Source organism: Chionomys nivalis, chromosome 12 (assembly GCF_950005125.1).
Source record: "Chionomys nivalis chromosome 12, mChiNiv1.1, whole genome shotgun sequence".
Taxonomy (NCBI): domain Eukaryota; kingdom Metazoa; phylum Chordata; class Mammalia; order Rodentia; family Cricetidae; genus Chionomys; species Chionomys nivalis.
In genome coordinates, this window is record NC_080097.1 from 28,570,454 (window position 1) to 28,594,950 (window position 24,497).

Consider the following 24,497-nt stretch of genomic DNA (forward strand, 5'->3'; position numbering starts at 1 on the left):
AAAAACCTATGTTTAACAACGCCCATCCAGTTAGTTTGGTCACTAAGGCTGGAGGTCTGAGGATGTGAGGGGTGCACAGGAGCACAGCCGGGCTCTGCAGTCCAGCTCTTTCCCACAACACAGGGCATCACCACAGGGATGGTTTCACAGCAGTGTGCCTTTTCTCCTACAAGAGGGTGCACTTTATGAGTGCGGACTGAGTTTTCTAGCTGGGTCTGTTTCTTCCTCTATATATCAAATGAGACTGTCTAAGACGAAGGATTTTACCTTTCCTGTCAAATGTCATTATTTCTAGAATTTCTATCACCGTGAATATTTTCTTTTGCATTTCAGTACTGACTTTCTATATGACCTGTACTCGGAATATTATTACAAGTATGACTGGCCTTGAACATAATATGACTACATATCTCTCATGAAGAAAGTCCTCTCTTCTCCCTGACAATGGATAAACGTATTAGGCAGTTGCTTTAAAGCTTTTATCAGTTGCTCAGTTTACTCAGTCTGTGTTTGACACTAAATGAAATCCTTACAATGCACTCCCAAATCTAAATCATTACATATTTGTAGAGGATCGTTTTCCGAATGTAAGCACAAAGCTCTACGTTAAACACAGCTGATGACTGTGCAGTAGAAATAACCCCTATATTGGCACAATATTCTCACTGATGTATTACGAATAACTGTGCTACAACAGAAGGTATAGCCACCTGGTAACCTGTTAGCCTTCATTTCTGCAGAGTGGGTGGGTGGAAGTTAGAGGACTGCTATCCAAAAGAGTAACTTCCAGATGGGTAGTTATAATACAGCTGAGCCTTGATAACAGTCTGCAGTGCATTCACAAACTAACAAGATGTCACAGTATAAGATTAACTCTTACCGCAAGGACAGTACAATAAACAACGAGGTTGGCTGACTTTCTACCCTCTCTGAAACTCCTGCCTGCCCTCGAGAAACACCAGCCAACACTTCTACCAACACTCATTTTCACTTTTGAACTTAAATAACATAAAAACTTGCTTGTGTTTTTGATCTTTTAGGGAAATAAGAAAATTCAGTTGACTCTGTAAAAATTAACACTGGTTAAAAGACACCTTATCAGAGAAATTTATCAAAATATAAGCTTGCCACTGTGGTGAACATATATGTGAGCTCACACACATATGTTTCATTAAACTCACACACAAGTTCTTTGATTAGTATCATTTAATCCTATTCAGAGGTCAACTGTAGGCTTTTTCTCTGTGGTTTCAGAAAGTGCCAAATCTAAACACCAGTCCCTCAACTTAGTAGTCAAAGATTTTAGACAAGTTAGATATGGCTCAGAGTCTATACCTGCAATTGTTCTAGTTTGTCAAGTGGGAATGCTGACATTTACTTTATAGGGCTCTGATACCTATTACTTTAATTAATGTATACCAAGAGCTATGCTGGGGGAAGGAAGACCAGAAAGTGCTCCAATGGCAACAATTTTAAACAGAAGAAGTTTTAGCTCACAACTACTATGATACATTTAGTTCAATAAATTAACACTGTTTATCATTGTTCTACTGTACATATTTTAACTCATTATTCTTACATTTATACATTTTCCCACTTGATTAATGATGGAGGAGTTACTTTCATTTAATAAAGAAACTGCCTTGGCCCATTTATAGGCCAGCCCTTAGGTGGGTGGAGTAAACAGACAGAATGCTGGGAGAAAGAAGCCAAGTCAGGAGTCGCCATGATTCTCCCACTCCAGATAGACGCAGGTTAAGATCTTTCCTGGTAAGCCAGCTCGTGGTACTACACAGAATATTAGAAATGGGTTAGATCAATATGTAAGAGCTAGCCAATAAGAGGCTGGAACTAATGGGCCAGGCAGTGATTAAAAGAATACAGTTTCCGTGTAATTATTTCGGGGCATAAGCTAGCCATGCGGGCAGCTGGGTGCCGGGGACGCAGCCCTGCTGCTCATATTACAACAGATTAAAACTGCTAAAACTGTAAACAGTTTTCTTTCTTACTAAAGGAAATTTTCTTAGTCATTTTTGACAGATGACTAAAGAGAGAAAAAGGTACCATAAAGATTTTTTTCAAGAGTAAAAAAAAGACAATTATTTCCTTCAACTTAAAAGAATGAAAATTAGCATCGGCTCTCTCCTGGTACAAGGCAAATACATTCTGCTGCCACTTGCTTTTTAGGTTTATGGAAATTCAGGAAGCACGCTTTAACCACCTATAACTCCACATCCAAAAATGTCTGAGATGTTCAACACAAGTTGGGAGATCTTATTATATAGTTTGGCTCATCATCTTATGCAAATAAATAAAATAAAAATGCAATTGTATTAAACACATTATGTTCTTGTTATCATCTAAAAATGAGAACATTTCCCCCTTGTCATCCAGCTATGCCAGAATCAATGAAAGCATGAACATGCTAAGAAAGTGTGAAGTCTCTCAATTCCCTTGGATTTCACCTAAAAGTAGAAAGATAAACCATCCAACTTTATTTGTGTGGGTGCTTTGTTTTGTCTGTATGTATGTATTATGTGTACCACACATGTGTAGGCCAGAAGAACTGGAGTTACAGTTGTTGTGAGCTAGCATAGAGCTTTGTGAGTTGAACCTGAAAGAGCAGCTAGTGATATGAACCATTGAGCCATCTCTCCAGCCTGCAACCATTTGGGGGAGGGGGGGTGTTTTCACTTCATCTATAAACAAAAATCTTTTTCTCTTGCACAATTTGGAACTCTCCTCAAAAGATCACAAGTTACATGTATTAAAAAGTATAGTAAATAGGTAGAAGTGGTAATACATGCTTGTAATCCCAGCACCGAGAAGGCAGAGGCAGGAAGATCAAGAAGTCAAGACCATCCATAGCTACAGAGCAAGTTTGAGGCTACTCTGGGCTATGTGAGACTCTGCCTCAAAATAATTAAGTAAATAAGTAAATATAAAAAAGAATTATTAAAAGCATAGCAAATAGGTCAAGTGGATTCAAAGGAAGGAACAGGCAGCTCTTGATGATGGCGTCTAAAACACAAGGCAATTTGCTAGAAGAAGGAAAACAACAAGACTCCAGGAGAAATCAGAGACTAGAGAGTTTGTGGTATTCCAACAATTCATAACCCTTTTCAGAGTATAAAATCCATGACTCAAATTTCATTTTTATTATCTCTGAAGAAGAACATATTAGTCTTAAAAGCTACACTAAAGGTTTAGGAACAACAACATAAAAAAAGCTTGTTCAGGGTTCAACACTAATTTGTTCAAACTCAGATATGGGCAACAATCCTGCCACTGTCAAAGGGCAGGTACACTTCCTGCGTGAGTGGCTGAAAACATCATGCTGGAGCCAAAGCAGAAGCCACCCACTTATGAAAGCTCCAGCAAACCGCAGGGTTTCTGAGGCACATAGGAAAACAGTTTATAAAGATGTGGCCAAAGTCATATTAAGTCAAAGGACTATGTGCTACAAGAAAAATTAATTTGCTTTAAAAGATTTGTAAATTTTAGACATATATTTTAGAAGTTCGTGAAGATCTTCATTTTATTAGTAACATTAAAACAGAAGAGTTTAATAGGATAAGATGTTGTTTGGTTTTTCTCCAAGAGAAGTTTAGGACAGAGACCCAGCTCCTACCTCTAGTAAGTAGCTGCTACTGCAGTTTAGATCATCAGACCCCCTCATGCAGGAGGTCAACGTTAGAAAGACTGTTTCTTTCCAAGCCTTAAAAGAAAACAAGAGGAGGAACAGAAAGTGATCAAGAATCCACAGAGCAGGCATTTGGAACCGAGTAGATGTTCAGTGAGCCGTTTCTATGCAGCTCACCAAAATCTTGAGGTGATTTTTATTGCTATTTTTCAGAAGAAAACATAACTGAGATTTTTGCACAGGCTGTGGTAGATTATCAAATTCATGTTTTTTTTCATCTACTGCAGTGGATGAATATGCTAGAAGAGATTAGGCGAATCTCATAAATTCTAGGAAGCTTTATATAAGTATAAACCTCACATTTTAAATAGACATAGCATTTGGATGCTAAATTTCTTCTTACAGAGCACAAACCACCCAAAGCTATCTACACTGAACACAATCTATTTTCACTAAACTAAGATACCCTGAAATATCAACGTTATCCATAGCAGCTACCACATCTAAATGAATTAGCCTAAGAGCTAATTCCTTAAAGTGAGATATTGTTACTAGTTCCTAAATGTAATGTTCTATTCTTTGCAATATCAGATTAAGCACAATCGCTTTTTCTTTTATTAGTTTGAACCGAACTAGTCTATTGTTTTATCCTAGTGACTTCAGAGGTTATGAACCCAACACATAATGCCAAACTAGCTCTTATTTTGCATTTTATACAAAATTATTTTTACAATCTCCCATTAATAACCAACACAGTACCGAAGAGAGAGGGAGAACTTGAGAAGTACCATGTCCACTTTTCTTCCAGTGAAAAACGAGCATTGAGGCAGTGTTTTCTCAGAAACAAGTCATACCAGCTTATCAAACATACTAATTTTATTACAAAATTCTTCCAAGATAAAAGCTTTTCTCGTCCTTGGTATCTGCTGAGATAGAGCCTAACTCCTTCAAGAATGTGACTACAAGAAAAAAAAAATCAAGTAGTCAAATTCACCAAAGAAAGAAAGTATCTTCACAATGAATTGTTTATGTTTACAATTATAGTTTCTAAGATATTTACCTCCAGAAGTCTAGATGAACACAAATACTTCTCCACTATATACTTAACCAGCAAGCTCCTCAATTTACTCAAGAAAGTGCTTCTCTGGTACATCTTAAGTAAGAGAGGTCCATCAGCTCTATAATTTAAAAATTCCCATATATCATATTTAAAAAGTATTAAAAGATTCAATAGCATGGTCTTTGAGACAAGCTGTTTTTCTAAGTTGTCTGGCCATAATGTAAGATTATAACTTACATTATATTTCAACCTGTGGTCCATGATCGCTTTCATATGGGTTGCATATCAGATATCCCACATATCAGATATTTATGTTATGATTCGTAACAGTAGCAAAACTATAGTTATAAAGTAGCAATGAAATAATTCTATGGTAGGGGGTCCCCACGACATGAGGAACTGTATGAAAGGGTGGGAACCACTGCTACAAGTTCTCAAGTTCTCTTCATGAAAGAGTCAGTAATAAGCAGACAAGTCAACAGTTTAGGTTATACCTCATAAGATTAAAGGTTTTCTGTTTTGTCTTATTTGTTTGTTTGTTTACTGCTATTGATTTTGAGGTGGGTTTTATATGTTACCTAGGCTGATCTCAAACTGCTAAGCTCAGCTTTCTTAGTGGAGGGAGTTGACATTATTACCATACCCAGCTACACAGTAGTTTTTAAAAGTAATTTCCTATCTTATTTTCTTTCTCCTTTAACTGAAATATCTCCCCTGCAAAGGAACAATAAGTATAGCAAACAACAGAATTTAAATCAGCACTCCCCCGCTCAACACAAGGCACACACACTCACGGACACACAGACATGGACACGGACATTTAACATTTGCTATTGAAAGTGTTAATATCTGGCATCAAGATGAGCTGAAAAAGCTACTGTATGGGCTGTAAGATGGCTCAGAGGTTAGGAGTACTGGCTGCTCTTTTAGAGGGCCCTGTTTTGATTCCTAGCACTCAAATGGCAGCTCACAGCCATCTGTAACTCCAGTTCCAGGGGATTTGATGCTCTTGTCTCTCTTCCTCAGGCCAATTCATACAGGTAGTGAACAAACATACATAGAGGCAAAAGATTTATACACATAAAATAAAATCTTAGAAAGGGATCCTGAAAGATGTTAATGTTATATTAATAGTACTAGAAAATTCTAGAAAACTATTTCTAGAGGCAATATCTAAAAACTGAATTGCTGCTTTGGGCAACAATCTGCTCATTAGGCTGGAGAGACTTTTAGAAGAGCCCCAGCAAGAACGTCCACTGCAAAGTGGAGGAGGGGCAGCTTGAGCGTAATAAACACAGAAAGGTTGTCTCGTCCGTGTATCAAGTGTACTTCAGGAAGGCATGGAAAAAAAACATAAACTGAGGGATGAACTGTCACAGAAGAATTCTTGTTCAGCTTGTTTGCTTTTGACTTTTCCAATTGAAGACATAATGGAAAATTATAGGAAGTTTGTAAGACAGAATATATATACACAGCAGTTATGTGTAACTTCATTACTTTAAAACAACTAATTTGATATATTTTCATTCAGGCCTATACATTGTTAACATATATCACAGATTTCATTGTGATGTTTTTGTCAGATAATAATTCACCATTTTTTACTGTCAGACAAACAGCTTTCAGTTTCTTGCTGTATGGTGCTGCAATTCCATTACTGATTCTTTGGCGACATCAGCAAGGACAGGCTTTAAATTTGAGTACTCTGTTATCTTGGGTGGGGGTGGTCAAAAAGATCTTATCAATTTATACAGCCTTCAGCGCTGTATTAGCATTCCTAGTTAATGGTATCCTTGACAGCCTGAGTGTCATTAAAATTTTTCCATTGATTGATAAATTTAAACTGTACTGTTTATTGTTTCAATCTGCATTTGTAACTGAGTCTTAGTTCTAAGAGATGGCACTGCTACTTCAGCAAGAAACCATATGAAGTGTAAGTCAATGGTTCAAGGCTTAAAAAAAGCAAAATTTTTAATAAAATTAATCTAATAATGATATGAGTGTTACTGTGCTGCATGGCAATCAGGCATTAATGGCAGGCAGTCCATGGGAAATGGCTACTGTTATTCATAGTACCAGACTATGCATTCTTAGACTATGGGAAAAGGTCAACCAAACAGAGCATCACGCTTTCCTTAAACCTAAAGGGATCACTTGGTCTGAAGCCAGGTGTGTGATCAAGAAAGTATACTGTATTCTTCAGTTCCATTCACCCTTCATAACCAAAATCCCAGAAAGGCAAGCATTATCAATTAAGTTGGTGGAGGGTAAGCCAGCACTTTCCGAAAAAAAAGGAAACTGAACCATGTAGTCCTAAAAGGGCTGACCAAAGACACAGGCATCACACTTCTTTAATTTCCTCAGGTCAGGGATCTAAGTTGCCAGTGAGACCTCTGAGGAGCACAGAATATACAAGGGAAGAACATTTGCTTCAGTTTTCCCAGTTAATCTGCCTAGTAACAAAGGAGGTGGGAACAGGATTAGAAGGTCTTCCTTCCTTCTACCTAGATCCTTCTCGTCAACACTGTCTCAACTTTCATGCACTAGATTTACTCTTTGGGTTCTTAAGCATGCAGCTCAGAGATGATTAAAGGGAGGTGAGAGTAGGGTGAGAAGGGATAGCAGTGTCCTACAGTCCAGCGTGAAGATTAGTCCACTTAGTTTTACACTGAGAAGCATGCAGAGGGCAGGAACAATTTTCCGATACAGAGAGCGCATGGTGAGAAGCAAAAGTAGTGAAGTCGTCTGGACTGCTTCAAGAAGACACAAGTCAGAACACGAGACTTCAGAGGAATAGGGAGGAAGTCAAGCCCATGGTAATAAAAATTGTCTGTATAGATGTTGGGAGGCTACAAATCACATTTATGTAGATCATAGTTAATCCTCACAACATACTATAGTGAAATTGAAACTTGGAGATGTCAGGTAACTTACCCAAGGTCACATAGGTAGTAAGTGGCAGAGCCGGGACTGGAACCCAGGTCTTCTGATTCCTTCTGTGCATTCCCAGCTCCCCTGGAGCTGAAGCAGGGGCAGAAAGGGAGGTGGAAGTAATTTGCCCATGACCAGCCCTGCCCTTTCCCTTCTTTCAAAAGGCTGAGCAGAGCACACATCTGACTCTTTCTGCGACCCTTTCCACCACATCCTTTTAGGATAGCGCACAGAGAATCTGAAACATTTACTAATCTTGGGCTCAAGGATGGCAATAAAAGGTATTGGCCAAAGTTATATTTGGCTAGATTTCTTTTTCTAGTCAGGTAAAATTCACAAATATCTAAAAGCATAATTAATAATTGTCACCTTAGAAATTTATTTTTTACTATTAAGGTTTAAAGCAGTTTGCTCAATGTTTTGTTTAATAGGTTCAGTTACATCTCTGTAAGAATGTTCCTGAAACTGATGAAGAGCCAGGCAGGAGCCTACCAGTAGTATTTCCCACTGAGAGACAGCTTGTCACCCTATAACCATCTTCACTAACTGATTATGCCATATTTAACTTATAATCATTAGAATGAAAAGTCCACACATTCAGTTTTTTCATAGCCCACATTAAGTACTTTCAACAGAAATGTGTATGCATTATCGTTTTGATATCACCTATATGCTTTTCTAAATTACATCTAAAATATTTTAAGTGTTGCTTTTTAGAATTAAATTTCTATAACAAAATTTAGACTTTCCACTATCTAGCTTGGAGAATAATATATTAATGTTTCCTAAGAGGATGCATTTTAATCTTTGCATTTCTAACAAAATATGAATAAATTCAAGGGGAAATTTTATTTAATTTTCTAATTCCTAACGAAAAAAAAAGACAAAATTCAAATTGCCTATGCCCATGCCCATGGTCACCTTTTCATCATTTCTGGACCTTTCTGAACCAAATAGTCACACATTTCAGACCCTGATAGTCTTCCTGAGAACAAGTGGGGTCAAGGACAAAGTAAGCATTTATACAAATGAACACTGGGGACATCAAAGTATTCATGCCCAAAGTTGTTAGTCATTTACCCCTTTTCCCCAGACACCAGTTGAAGCACAGTCCTCTCTGAGTTGGAAAGGATTGACCCTAACAGTTATTCACTTGATATCTTCAAAATGAGAAGTATAACACAGAGAACAGAATAAAGGGAAAAGGCTTGGATAGGGAAGAAGAGGCAGTGAAGGGAACATAAGTGAGGGGGAGCTCCTAAAAGAGATAACAAATATAAAGTATAACTATCTTGAGTTCTTGATATGTTTAAAGCCTGTTTCATATTTTCAAATTTTGAAGTCTAGCATTCTTTTGGTCATCATATCAGAAAAAAGTACGTTTCTGTAGCTTTTCTGTATCACTGCAAACTTTAACTAGGTCTTTTCAGATAAGTACCTATTATGTTGTCCTAAGTCATTCATTAAGTGGTATCAAAAATAATTACCAATACTTAAAAAGATAATATGGTCATAACTTTTAGAGTTTGAAGCATACAGAGTTACTAAATTAAGCTAACTTCTAATGCCATGCTTTGGATAATTAGCTCTTTTAAAATCATGACTCAAAGGACTGACCCTAATTACACACACCATCTGAGAAAAGAAAGTATATTATGCATAATTTTTAACATACAAGGAAATGATTATCAAAGAAAATCAGAGTTTTAGAAAATCAAGGTTGAGCTTCCAAGATTACTTTCTCCAAGCTGTCCACTCACATGGCATGCATAACAAAAGGATAACCTGGAACCATGCTAGCAATGCTGCCAGGCTGTGCCGTTTGGTTTGATGGTGGTCTTACCAGTATTACCAGGTAGCTGGCCACTAGAGAGCAAAATATATCTCTCACTTCACATACACAACCAATCTATTTTAGAAAGAAGTATTTACACAAAAAGAGCACAGACCTTGGTAAAATCTATCATATGGAGCTGTGATGTTTAGGTTTGGTGTCTAGGAAGGAATTTTTGATACCACAACCTCAGTAATTACTCAATAATTATTGACTACCTTCCACTGTTTGAGTACCAACTCAGTTGTTATATGGACTTAAAACTCTGACAGCACCAACTTTAGGAGACAGCAGTTATGGTAGACAATCGCTGATTATTTACACAATTCCTTTTATTTCTACCACTGCACCCAACAGTAAATTCTGACCCCCTCCTAAGTATCTGAAAAGGGATAATTTTTAAAATAAGAATACCCTTCCACCTTCAAAAGATCTTACAAATAAATGTTGAAATTAGACTCTAGAGATTTCATTCATCTGATTTAAGGAAAGGTACCGGGAAAACAAGAGAGCCTGAGAAGTGGAGGGCAAGGGTTTCTTTCAAGTTCTAATGAGTCAAAATCATACTATATGGAGACTTGGGGGAAAACACACTAGCTTATCATAAAAAGAACCACATAAATGTTGATTTAGAACAGAAGCTCTGATCTCTTGCGATTCCTCCCCTCCATGTACAAGTGCCCATGTAGAAGTGTTTTGGGTACCTTTGTATTTAGCAACCAAGGCCATCTCAACAAAATAGCTTCAGACTTTATCTTAAGCTAGATTACTGGAGAAAAACAAATATGAAAATACCTTACTGTGAATATAAATAAAACTGTGGACCACTAGGTGAAGTTTTCAAAAAAGCCTTCTTAGGAATGTTACGATGGAAATCTTCCCAAGTAGCAAAATCTTAAAGTTAATATATAAAAATTTGCAGAATTGGATAAAATAAAATGAAAAGATCATTGAGTTCTGAATAATTATAATTAAAATAAAAGCTTCAGTTTTATGCAATAAAATCCAATTCCTAAAAACATAAGGACATAAAAAGGGTCATACAGTTTTAGAAATATATTCTGTCCTTTATTTGCAGGAGACAAAATCTTGGGAAGTAGGAAGAAACTAGTTGTATATATTTAGACACATTATTAAACATCTGAAAAATCATCTTATACTTTGAAGATGAATCTTTCCCATCTTATAGATGGGAAATTTAAAAGTAAGCTAGGGAAACAGTTACGACATCTGCCAACCATCTCCTTTACACTTTCTGTACAGGTTCTCAGCAAAGGGAAATTAAGGAGTTCCATGAGCACGTAAGTCTGTGAAGCTCTGTATATTAACTCTTCCTCTTGGTAGACAAGTGTTTATTAATTTGATATCAAATCAAGGAAGTTCTGTAATCAAAAAATAAGCTTAATTAAGTTAACCCATATTTTCCAAATTTGTTTAAGTACGAATGTTCCCAGAATAGAGTTGTGAAAACTAGTCTGATCAGGCCTGAGGAAACACAAAGCAGTGACTTCTGCTTTCTCAGATTGTTCTAAGCTGCCTAACTAGAGCCTCCCCATTGTGTTCAGACACAGTAGATCACATGAGACTGAAGGCAATTAGATATTACTCACTGTTGAAGCATTTCCTTTCCCTTCTGATTGCAGTTCTCAGCCAATGACAGGCCACTAAGAGAGTGATTTCAGGCCAAAATATAGGTAAACTCTTGCCACTAGCCTCCAAGTTTAATGGAACTAGAAACTTTGCAGTACCAGTGTTTATTATCACAAGAAAATAGAACAACTCCACTCTTTGCTAGAGATATGATGATAGAACCTACTGTATATGATTCTTAATAAATATCAATGGTCCACTACAGTATGGGAAATTAAGACACCAGGGATCAGTCTACGAGAGAATTAAAAAAAAAATTTAGATAAAAATCAAAGATGTAGTCTTTAGGAAACAGAATGAAAACAAAGGTGGCTGAAAGTATGCATAACATTAAATAAGAAAACATAAATGACTACATACAACTTTAAAAGAAATGGACTACTGATAACTCACCACAGCATAAAGTCAAATAAAGTACATACATATGTACCATATGTGCACTACTTAATACTGTCAGGGTTCATCAACATCACTAAGGACAGAAAGCTGCTCTGAGAATTCCAACTGAAAAAGTATGCCTACAGCAAATGAACAAAAATATTGTTTGCTAATTCAGATGTAGGTGAAATGACCCCCCAAAATCACCAGAAACAAAAGTAGAATTCTATTTGCTTTAATTCAAGAAAATCATCTCTTCCCATGTAACAGAATCTTTAAAATTAATTGTCCTTTAATATTTTTAAGTTATGTTCCCAATACACAGTTGAAATCTTCAGGAACATGAAAATAAACATAACAAAAATATCATTAAATTCATTTATTTACTAGATTTCCTAGGCAATGAGCTTATCAACAAATATATTCTGCATATATTTGCAAAAGACTGGTAGAACTGAAACCAGTAAAATCATGGCTTCAAAGAAAACAGACAGTATTTACACACAAACTCTTACTCTGCTGAGTCAGTGTCAAAAAGGAAGGGAAGTACAGTGACAATTTCAGTCCCTTCACCTGTGGCCTTCATCCAAAAGACCCATAAAACTGCTTTGAAGAAAACTGTTAAAATTAAATGCAGCAAATAATAAAGTATCAGAAATTAACTCCTTAATTAACCAACAGAATATATTCATAAGCCCATACTTTAGTTTGGCATTAGTAAAGGAGAGACGTAAGTGATAACAGATTAATGTAATGACTCCTTCTAGAATTACTTGGATATTCAAAAAGGGCAATTTTATGCTACTCTGAAACATGTTAATATTTTATTTCAGGCATAAATTGCTTTATAAACTCTAATTAAAGTTGGAAACAAATCTGAGGAGTAGCATTAAAATAAGTTTGGAAGAAAGATATCATGCTGTCAATAGTTCCTCCATGTTACTTCACTGCGGGAGGTATCTCGCCTTCAGAAAAAAAGAAACATAAAGTAATAATACAATCTATATTTGCACTGCTCAATAAAAGGCATTTCAGATTACAATAAAACTCTTTGAAAAGGTCTTTAAATATGATTTGAAGAGATCACAATGTATTATATCAAAACTTTGATATAACTTTTTTTTTAGATCTTGAAAATAGCATAATTTCAATGATGGCATAAAACACCCCTATAGAATATTATACCTGGGTCAAAGCTAAATCTCAAGGTTTTCATAATATTCCATTTAGTTTATCTGTCATGGCTAATCTGAGTTTCAAGGATTATGAACAGTTTTAGGGTTCTGTATTTGTGAGTATGGAGTATACTTATGAGGGAATCACACCCTTCCCTCATGTGAGTAGCTTCCACATCTCTAGTAAAGGGCTCAAGAACAGCCCTCACAGCCGGGCGATGGTGGCGCACGCCTTTAATCCCAGCACTCGGGAGGCAGAGGCAGGCGGATCTCTGTGAGTTCGAGACCAGCCTGGTCTACAGAGCTAGTTCCAGGACAGGCTCCAAAAACCACAGAGAAACCCTGTCTCGAAAAACCAAAAAAAAAAAAAAAAAAAAAAAAGAACAGCCCACAAACTCGTGAAGGAAACCCAAGATGTTGAGTAATAGCTAAAGAAAAAAAAAATCAATCCTATCAATGTAACAGAAAGGAGTTTAAAAACAGTATATAGTTCAACTGTGGAATAACGTACATAAAGCATGCACAGATAAGGGTTCAATCACAGCATCATAAAAACTTTAAATAACATTAAAAAGAAACAACACAGATGAAGCTCAGAGTCCATAATTTAAAAGGATGTTTTAAGTTCAAACTAGACATAGTTTGCTTCTGACTTTATACCACAAAAGAAAATGTTTCCCAAAACACAGTGAGGGAAAAAAAGAAAAAAAAAATGTAACTTTAGTCAGTGGCCAAAACAAATTCTTAGCAATAATGTAGGAACTAACTTATTTAAGAATTTGATCAGCAAGAATGGCAAGTCTAAGATCAAATAGGATACTAACTGGCAAAGTCTGACTGTTACATAATTCTCTTTTCAAGTTAATTTCTATAATAATTGTCCTCATTTTAATGTCTACTATGATCTTTGATACCTGTTCAAATTACATATAGCCTAATTAAATTGCTGACATGACCTTGTTCCTACACATGTAAGGACTCTTTGTTAACTCATTGTTCTATCTGTCCTAACTCAGTAGGGTTTTCATTGGTCCTCAATGCTTTGTTTAAAAAAGTATTTTTAGTGTAATAATAATTTAAGACTTTTATGAATGTTACTTGAATTTGAAAGGGTAGCTTTCAAATGTGCTTTCCAGGATGCTATCATTAGAAGAAAAACAAACTTGTGCAAAGTTATTTCAAAACTAAAACTTCAAACAGAGTCTGATTATGTAGCTAAGGTAGTAGCACAGTATACAAAGTAGAAAGTGCTCTTGAATTTGTGTACTTTCTCTCTCAGCCTCCTGAGTGCTGTGATTTCTGCATATGCCACCTGGCCAGGCTAAATTTTATTGTTTAAATAGGAAACAAAGCCAGTCAAGGTACAACAGGCCTACACTTCTACCTACTGAAGATTATTTAAGCCCAGGAGTTCAAAATCAGCCTGGACAGCATAGCAATACCTTACATTAAAAAACCAAAACCAAACCAAACCAAAGAAGTCATAATGAAATAAATAGAAAAATATACTTTTATTTTCCACTAGTACTTTGTGTGTATATATGTGTGCATGTGTGCAAGCATGTGTGTACACCTACATGTGCATACATACAGGGAGGGTGAACATAAATGTTACTGTCTGCTATAATTTTACAATTCAATTTTAGCGATGGTCTTACTGAACTTCACTGGCTATAGTGGCTGGCCAGTGAACCTAGGTTTCTCCTGTCTTCAATTCAGTCCTGGGATAAGGGATGTGAAATTCCATTCCTGGCTTTTTACATGGGTATTGGGGAACCAAGTTCTAGTTAAGGTCCTCATGCCTGGATGGCAAACATTTACCCACAGGCTCAGCCCCTCAGCTGCAGAAAAAGAACTTAATACATTAAGTTCATTGTTATATTTTTTTCAACAACAATTGTCTTCAAACTAAAGTGGAATAAAGAATCATCTCCACTGGTGCCTTGCTTTAAGAGTTCAAGAGGTAAGAACAAGACTTACATTAAAGATACATTCACATAACAGATAAGTTACTTTTGTGTCAGGTGGGGGGGGAGATTCTTGTGGGCTTATATGTGCTACTTACTCACAGAAATACTGCCTGAAACCTGGGAAGTCTTCAAGGAATATTTGTTGAGTAATAAATGACCCCACCAAAAAAAAAAAAAAAAAAACCCACTTAATATAGGATGATTACTTAAAAAAAAAAAAAAACTATCTGTCATTTTTCAGACTTTTCAGAATTACTGTCAAGGCCTATTCAAGCTAAGGTTGTAGAACTAACCTTTCTGTACACAATGTGATTCTCCGGTTGGAATAACAGAACAGCAATCACTTCCTGATAGAAGAAGCACATACTTAAATACCAGCATGCTCCAAAACATCTCTTGGGACACAAAAGTCTCACAGGACCTAAGTCTTAAAGGCCCTTGAAAACTCAGAGACAGCAATGCACTGACTGTAAATGAGTTTTTAAAAACAACTCCAGAAAGACAAAAGGAGACTCTGTGCAACACAGTCAATTTTAGCACAGGGTTTCCAAGATGCCTGGGGCATCTTTATACTGGTTTCCTCATGTTAGTTTTGGATTTCAAAGAAACCAATTAGGAAGGGGCTGCAGGGAGTACCATTAACAGATTTCCTTGCTAATATTTTCTCATACAATAGAGAGGATTAAGAAATAGTATGGGTTTTTTTCCATGTATATTTCCATAATGCATCAACTACTTTGCTAAAACAAGGATAGCTCTATAATGTTTCAATAACACACACATGTGCACACTGACATACAATATACAAACACAAAAAGCACTTATTTACTATTTATTTTATTTTAAGGTATTTTTGTTGTTTAGGGAACATTATAGAGTCCCAAAGAAAAGAAAGAACAGAAGGAAAAATTAGAGCATTTATATGGTTCAAAGTGAACTGTAAATGTCATATTATACATGATAATTAGAAAGTTCATTACAAGTTAGGTATTAAGACTTACTTTATCTTAATTTATTTTAATTTTATTTTTAAATGCCTGTTTGCTTTTCTAATGAGGGAGAGAAAGAAAAGGTGTGAATTTGGGTGGGAAGAGAAGTAGATAATATGTGGAAGGAGCTGGGGAAGGAAAAATCGCAATCAGAATATACTGTATTAAAAATTAATTTTAATAAAAAATTAGAAAAGAAAAAACAACAACAAATCCTACAGTAGTAAAAAGAGCCAGGTGAACTCTAGTTGTAATAAAAACAAAAGTTCAAGGTTAGCACACCAAGATGTTAAATAAATCATTTTCAAAGAATAATGTATTTAGTGAAAATCAGAACATATATTTTGAGTATCTAAAGTATTACCTCTGAATGTGTCCTAGAAATGAAAAGGTAGGCATATCCAGATTGGAAGATAAACAGATAGACATTCATTCTACCAACATATGTAAGAGAAATAACCCATAAACCTCTTGAGAAAAACATTAACACTTAGATTTAAAGCATTAACTTTTATTTTAATTTTCCATACAACCGACTATTAACTTAGTCTTTATGTCTCTTAATATTTCATGCTTTGCACTTATGATTTATCCTTACATCTTTAAAAAGCAGTACAAGCAACTGTTTTTTATAAAGGCTTTTTTTGGTTTATATTCAAGCTGTTTTTGGTTGTTCTGCACTTTACTTAAAAACATCTTCGCTAAATGATCATTGGTACTTTTGGAAAACTTAAGAGATTTCCAATATTTTTTTGCCAGTTACAAACATGAACCTTAAGCAAATAAACATACTATTTCACATAAAAATACAAACACGCATATGCAGTGCAAGAATTTAAAAACTGAAAGTTTGATCATCCACGGTGTAGATGAATAACTGTGCTAAGGCCCCTTAAATTCCCTGCACCTTGCAGACCTTTATTTCTGCAGTGCAGGATTGCCTTCTTATTGGTGCAGTGGACATTTTGCTTATAATTTTGTGGAGCTTTGATTATCTTAACCTTGATACAGTCCCAACGTACAGAAAGGTGCTCGTGGATTGCAACACAAACACTCTCGGAAGCTCAGAGAACTAACTCTACCTTGACTCTACATCACATGCACTGACATCTGCATAGATTGTACTGCTGCAGTGGCTGCTTATGTACGATCTATGCGCACACAGATATTGTTTAAATGGAGATAAAAAAGAATTGTTAAGCTGGTGGCACCTGTATTTCAAAGAGATGTTTCTCTCAAATAACTACTCTTGTAGACAGAATGGCTGATCTTTCCCCTGGCAATGAGGCCCATGATCCAGTTACATTAGTTTATGCAAAAATCTTCATATAGAAGGAAAGAATGGCAAAATCTCCAGAAGATGCAGTGATTTTATCCTGCTTCTGCAAAAGTAGTTTAGGCATGTAATTCAAGCTTAAAATAAGTAGAGATTAATCATAAATGAGTATTCAACGGTGTATTGTGGTTCCGAACATAATCACTGAACCAGCTAAGATATCTGATAAAAACCATCATCCAGTTATGCTTACACAAATAAAAATCAAGGTAAGTGCCATGAGGACTATTAAGGCAGAGCAGTCAAAGTATTGCCTGTAGCACTTCAGAACCAAACACCTCTAAATGGGGGAGTTTCAGAGAGAAGCAACAAATGTCATCAGGTGTGACTGCCCTAGAAGAGAAACAGACAGAAGAAAACTAAATGCTTCTTTTAGAAGAAAAGAGTAAAATTAATCCCTAAGATTTCTAAAAATAGAAAAACAAAATGAAATAAAAATTCTGCTTTGAAGGTGGCATAAGAGTACACACCTCTAACCCCAGCACTTGAGAGGTAGAGGCAGAAGGGTTTAATCATCCTTGGCTACATGACTGAGTATAGCCTGAGCTATGGGAGACGCCAGCTTGTATCATGTAAGCCTCAGATAGAGTAAGTATAATTTACACACTGAAGGGTGACTTCCACTTGGACAGTGGATGCTATGTCTAAAAACAACTAGGAGTGTGTAAAAGTAGCAAGCCATGATTCAAATTCTAGAAATGTAGATTCAGTAAGCAATCACTTCACCATTAAGATTAGATAAAAAAACTATTAAAGGGAGGATTAAAATAGCCATCACATGAGATTAAGAAGAGTAAAAATACATGAATCCAAGTTTTACCAAGAAAGGAATAATATAAATTAGAAAATGATGGTACCTTGGTATTTGAGAAAAAAAAAAAAAACTTTAGAAAATCAGGATAAAGGACGTGCCCTCTTAATTAAATCTAAGAACCACCAGTAATATCATACTGTAAAGTAAAATGGCAAATTGCCTTAGAAAATAATAGGTTTTTCTTGAATAAAAAGGCAACAAATATTCATGCCTCTAAGTTTGAAAACTGCAATTGGGTTCTGTGTTCTTGCTTTATTTATAATGGAGGATGAGGACACCAATAAAGACAAGACAGAAAATCCTTAAAACACCAAATCTTAAAACAGACAATGTAGGGCTCCAGAGATGATCTGATTTTCTGCTTATTTTGACACTTTAGGGAAAATGGAACAAATTAATGAAAATGAACACTGGGGGACACTTTTCTATGGGTATCTGTACTTACATGTGGGCGATAATCAGCCTGTACAAAGTCAGGAAGTCCCATAAAACATGGGCTATATCTGGCCAGAGAAAGTCTAACTTACACGATCTCAGTTATTATACAGCTTTGTCAAACAACTGGTAACAAAACTAATCAAGTAATTACCACGCTGATATTCAGTTACTCTGCACACATACATGTGTAAAGACATGTATGTGGTAAACAATGTACAAAACCATACATAATTTAAAGTGCTTTTCCTGATTGTATAGGTACCTCAAACAATAAACAAAATGATGTTTCCCATTGAGACTGAAATTTGACAAATTTTGGATATAACTTAGCTGAATTTAAAATAATCTGAAAAAGAAAATATTCACAAAACCCAATTTTACACATAAAAATATTTGGCAAACCCAAACAAGGGTAGCTATTTCCAAAGCATGATTTAACAGCACATTATACATAAGGGATTGTAGCGCATTCATTCTCAGTTCAGATAAAGTGACCTCTTTAGTTGGAATAGCCACTTTGAAAGGAACTCAGCATTTCTCACTTGCAATTTTTGCATGACTCCACCTAATCTTTTAGAACTATTTATTTTCTTCAGAGTAGCCTTTGTACAGAATTTGGATCACATACCCACGCCTCTGTTTGAATGGGCTTGATATTGCTCAGCAGCACCTCTTCATAGTTGCCGTAGTCAGTGAACTTAACAACCGCTGTCATGCCGGAAGAATGGAGGGCTTCAACTTCTGCTCGGTAAAACTGAGAAGGCAAAAACAAGTTTCACATAGGACGTCAGTGTTGTCTACAGAGGCAATGTCTACTCTGCCAGTATATCTTAATGTATCTTAATATCTCAATAAAATGAGAAAAGGTAAAAAAAAAAATCATTCTCCACATCCTTCTAAAGGTTAGGTAACTCCAAGTATGGACCAGGAACGAGTTGATTCTTAATTGATATATTTTATTAATAACTAGTGCATCTCATATAAGGATTAGATTAATCCCTGAGGTTTCCTTTTCACGTCTGGGTGCTACTTAGCTTAGAGCAACATGCCAGGACGGCCTTATCTCAGAGCTTTGGCAAATATTCCTCTCTTCCTTCCTCTATTGTTCTTAGACTCACTATTGTGTTCTAAGTTGTTTTGAGTGTATGTTTCAATTTTAAGCTTCTCAAATTATGTCAGTTCACAATAACTTCAACAATCATACTGTAGCCCAGGAAAACAAGTAAGAAGGCAATGCCTTCTTAGGAACTTACAGCTTAATCTTTAGCTCTTGTGATTCCGTGCAGTAACCAAAAGAGTGCAGTATTCCATTTCTCTGGTTTTTATCTTCAACTCTCTAAAATACAGCCTTGATACAGAGGAGACTTCTAAGAAGCCTTACTTAAGAATCCCCAGAGCCAAATAAAGCTATATATTTAATTTCTTTTTTTTAAGTACCCCACAGCTTAATAAAGGTGATCCATGTTAAAAACAAAGAAAAACTTATCTATAACGTGGAAAGTAGTGAACTACAGATGTAATGATATGCAACTTAAAATAGTTGAGAATTCAGGATGAGCTTCCTGAGAGGTTGGAATTCATTTAAAGATGAGGAATGTTTAGCTAAAAATAAAGATATTCTAGGGGAAGTTATAGGGCCATGAAGATGAACACCGGCAACTAACAGAAGTTTTAAACTAATTATGATATGACATGACTGCTCAACAAATAAAAAAGTAGGATCAGTAAGTAGTAAAGTTTAGATAATGAAGGGTCTATGAACAGTTCGTATAGGTAAGAGAGTTCATGTATAGGCAAGAGATTTTAAGTAGCATATTCATGTGGTCTAAGACCAATATCAATGACAAACTTGAGAGATCTAAGATTACAGGCAAGGAGAAAAATTTGGAGGTTATTGCTATAATATTCAAGTTCGGAGGGAGAAAATAATTGAGTTAGTTTTGTAGTGTAAAGAGAGTCAGAAAGCTGCCTCAAATTCTAAGTTCTATGGAAATAAAACAAGGTATTATGTGGAACTGTGTAAACATTAACATTAGAATATACAAGTTGACCATCTCTAAAACATTATTATAATAAAATTAAGGCACAGTTTCCTGATGGTAGTTATAGTCCATTTCTTTTCTTAAATTTTTATCTTTGTTTCTAATTAAAAAAATCTGGAAGTTGTCTCTTCTTGACGAAACATTTAAAATATGCCTCTTAAGCTGGATGGCTTTAGAAGAGAACTAGTACCATCTCTTCACAGGACGAGCAGTGTCGATTTCTGTTACTTAAAAGTATTAAAAAAATGTTTTGAATATCCAGAGAGTTTGGACCATTATTATAAATGTATATAATATCGGTAACAAATGAATTCAGCACATTGGGTTTTTTCTATGTTCTTAATTAATACAGTCTTTATATAGATAAAGTATCTATTAAGTATAGGCTAGTACAATGACAAATACCTAGAATGTTTCATTGAAAAGAAATGTTGTATTTGATCCTACCAGCACACTGATTTTTTAGAGACAATTATAATTAAGATTAAAATTTTATTAAAAAGTGTATCAAGTTCTGGGAGGCATTTGGATATCAGTACACACAGTCAAAACTAACTTCATATTCTCAACCTGGTGTCTATCAACTGCTGAGTTATTGTTTGTTTAATACTCAAAACTTGCTGAAGGAACTCAGTATCAAAACAATTTCTTAATTGCTATACTTCATAGATCAATCCAAAAATTTTTTTGTAGTAGATGGTAATTGACACAGTGACCCACCACTGGCCAAGGTTCAGAGAGTTCTAGACTGCAGAACGCTTAGCCCTAAAGGAAACACAAATACTGTAACTGGCTTCCCAAGCTGCAAGGAGTAGAAAAAGTATGGTAGTGGATGATAACAGGCAAAGATTATCTTCTGGACCCAGCAGGGCAGTGTATGAACTCACAGCAGTTGTGACAGCTTGTATAAAACTTATGTGAGCTTAGACCACACCAAATCCCAGGAAGGAAAAAATAAGTTAGACATACTATCCCACTCCAAGCATGAGCTATTGGCACAGTCATTTAAAGATTAAAATTCCATTGTAAAATAGAGATGGAACTAAACAGAGTTCTCAAAAAATGAAATGAAAATGGTCAAGAAACAACCTGGTACAGTCACTGTGGAAATTGGTAGCAGGTCCTAAAAAACTGAAAATAGATCTTCCACACAATCCAGCTACATCACTTTTCAAAATACACAAAGATGACTCTGTACCCTACTCTAGTGATACCTGCTCATCCATTTTCACTGATGCTCTATTCACAACATCCAGGAAGAGGCAGCCTAGACATCTATCAACTGATGAATGGATAAGGAAAATGTGTTATATTTACACAATGGAATATTGCTCAGCTATTCAGAAAAACAAAATTATAAAATATACAGGGAAATGAAGGTAACCCAGACTGAAAAAGACAAATGTTTCTCTCATTTATGAATATGAGCTTTATATCTGCAGGTATGCATGCTTCAATTGGAATGCCAAAGAGGCTAGGAAATTAGTAAGGGGAGGGAGGATGTTAGAAGGAAAGACAGATAGAAAACTAATTGAACAGGAAAAGTTAAATTGGGTGGGAATGGGAGGACAGGGTCGAGGAGGGAACAAGGGATAAATATTAAAGACCTTTAGAAACAGTCATGTGTAAATATGTAAACCTGCTACTATTCTATAGAAGCTTCAAAAGACGCACACAGACGCACACGGGGGAGGGGGAGAGGGAAGCAGGGAGAGAGGGAGAGAGGGAGAGGGAGAGAGAGATTGAAATTAAATAGAGCTAGCCTATAACAGGGTGACAATGCCCTGAGAAGGCATTTACAAGCTAACAAACAAAAAGCCCTATATATACCAAGAGTGGGTTACCTCTTTTGGAGTTGTTAACCAGACAGTTCCCGTAGACTCTACACAATACAAGGTATTGCCACAATGATACGCTCCAGCTGAAGAGTACATACTGAAGGCACAGTACATGGAGATAGAGAGCAAGCTAGTGCTAACCTGAGAGCTTCATTCCTACTGGTTAGCTTTCAGAGTTCTGAAAGGTACTAGGCGCACTACTAGAGGAGAAAAGGAACCATCAGTCTTATTCAGACATGAGTCCTGCCAACAGTAATACTGACTGCTTTGACAGGACATGCCCAGTGGTACAACAGGGGCATGAACATAATGAGCGCAAGCAGCCACTTTCTAATTGGACTTAAGGCCCACCTCACAAGTTGAAGCCCATAGCTGGTACCACGATCTGGACCCAGAACCTGTGGCTGGAGAAGTCATAGTAGACTGTGCTACAGTCAGTGTCCCACATCTGCGACTATATGGGCAGCACAAACTGGACTTGATGAGTATAATAAAATTTAAATAATAAATTTTGAAAACAAAACACAAAGTTGGATGGGTAGGGAACGAGGAATGGATCTGAAAGGAGTTGGGATGGGTAGCAAATATAATCAAACATGACACAAAATTATCAATGAACCAACAAAGTTAAAAAACAAGTAACATTGTGGGTTCTCTTCCCTTTCTGTGTGCACCTGTCTCCCAGCTCTCACCAGATTCTTACCACTTGGTTTTTTCCCCTGTCTTCTTTTCTGCCCAATTCCTTCCCCTTTTAGCCAACTAATAACTATTCATTTATTTGTTGCAAGGTTTAAAAAAAAACAGCTTATAAGATTTCCTCTTTTTTACAGTATATATTTTTAAATAGAAATTTCCAATAACTTTGTTTTTTTATTTTTTTAAAGATTTATCTATTATTTATACAACTTTCTGCCTATACCCACACACCAGAGGAGGGCGCCAGATCTCTTTACAGATGGTTTGGAGCCACCATGTGGTTGCTGGGAATTGAACTCAGGACCTCTGGAAGAACAGACAGTGTTCTTAACCACTGAGCCATCTGTACCACTGAAATGATCCTCCCCCATTAGTAAAATTTGCAAGAAACTAAACATCTATCATTTAGCAAATGATTAGTGAAACAGAGCTGAACTGCTTAATCATTTTAAATAAGGTTCTCATATGTAAGATAAAGCAAATTCCAAGTACCCACATAAATGTTAAATATTTTTCTTTTATGAATTACACATCTGTAAATCTCTTTAAAGGCCCCAAACAGGTATGATTACAGAATAAGACATACAGATGACAATTTCTACAGAGACTATCAGAACATTACATAGTATGTTACAGAGCACTGTGTCTGAAACAGTCATACCTTGTTGTCTTCCCAATAAAGTGCAAAACACTCATCTCCAGGTTTCCACATCTTTGCATACTCCACAGGAATAGATGATTCTATCACCTTCTCAGGCTTAATTGGCCCAGATCTTCTTTTAGGCCCACTATTATAAAATACTTTATCATCATAGGACACAGTTGTGACAGGTCCTGTTGGCTTAATTGGTCCTACGCGTCTTCCTTTCAGTGGCATTTCTGTCTCTCCATTTGGAACAGCAACAAAACTATTACTTCGAACAGGATTTTGGTAATCAGTATTTACACTAAAATGTTTTTCAATTTTTAGACCACTAAAAGCTTCATTATTCATTGTCCGTGATTTCCTGTCATAAAAATGATCAGGATTACCTGTTTGGTTTTCTCTTTTCCCACGTTTTTGATTATTATAGTCTATGAATTCTTGAGGAAGTGGGTTTTCTTTTGCCTCTGTATACAATGGACCTCTTCCTGATCTGTTCTGCATAGAGTTATCTCTTTTTCTAAAAGCGCCATCATTGTGCTGAGAACTTAACGGATATGAAGTGTCTTTAGTTCTGTCATATCTATAATATGGCCTATCGCACTTGATCCTCTCTTCTGCCCACACTTCAGGACCAGAAGAACCACCCGGTCTTTCAGAGCCTCTGTTTCTAGATAATACACTGCTTTCTAAGGCTGACTTCGAATTGGGGGTGTCTCTTTGAAAACGAGGAGGTTTCTCATTTCTCGGCTGCCTGGTATCGTTTCGAGGAAGATGTTTTGATTGATTGCTATCTTTTATCCCATTTTGTTCAGCATTTGACACTCTGTGCTGTCCTTGATGAAGGTGCTGTGGTTGTGACTTTTGTTCTAAAAGGCAGAAGCACATCATTATTAGGATGAAGACAGAGAGAGTAGATTGTTGCTTATTTGAAAATTCCTAAATTATATTGGTAGAAGGTTAGTATTTGAACATCTCCTATCTTTAAACCTTGTTACCTTAATTCATGGCTTCTTCTGAGTTCTATTTATCGGTCATGAGGCCTTCCTGGTTAGCACAT

At 36.1% G+C, this 24,497-nt stretch overlaps 1 protein-coding gene across 2 annotated transcripts in view; it reads right to left on the reverse strand.

Annotated features, from left to right (window-relative positions):
• Nucleotides 1-24,497, reverse strand: part of Tdrd3 (tudor domain containing 3) — a 137,928-nt gene that overhangs the window by 13,965 nt on the left and 99,466 nt on the right. For both annotated transcript variants that reach the window (XM_057786349.1, XM_057786350.1), the window contains 2 exons: nucleotides 23,456-24,306; nucleotides 18,847-18,972 (listed from right to left, as the gene is read on the reverse strand). In XM_057786349.1, the coding sequence (XP_057642332.1) occupies nucleotides 18,847-18,972; nucleotides 23,456-24,306 (977 nt within the window). The remainder of the gene's footprint in view (nucleotides 1-18,846; nucleotides 18,973-23,455; nucleotides 24,307-24,497) is intronic.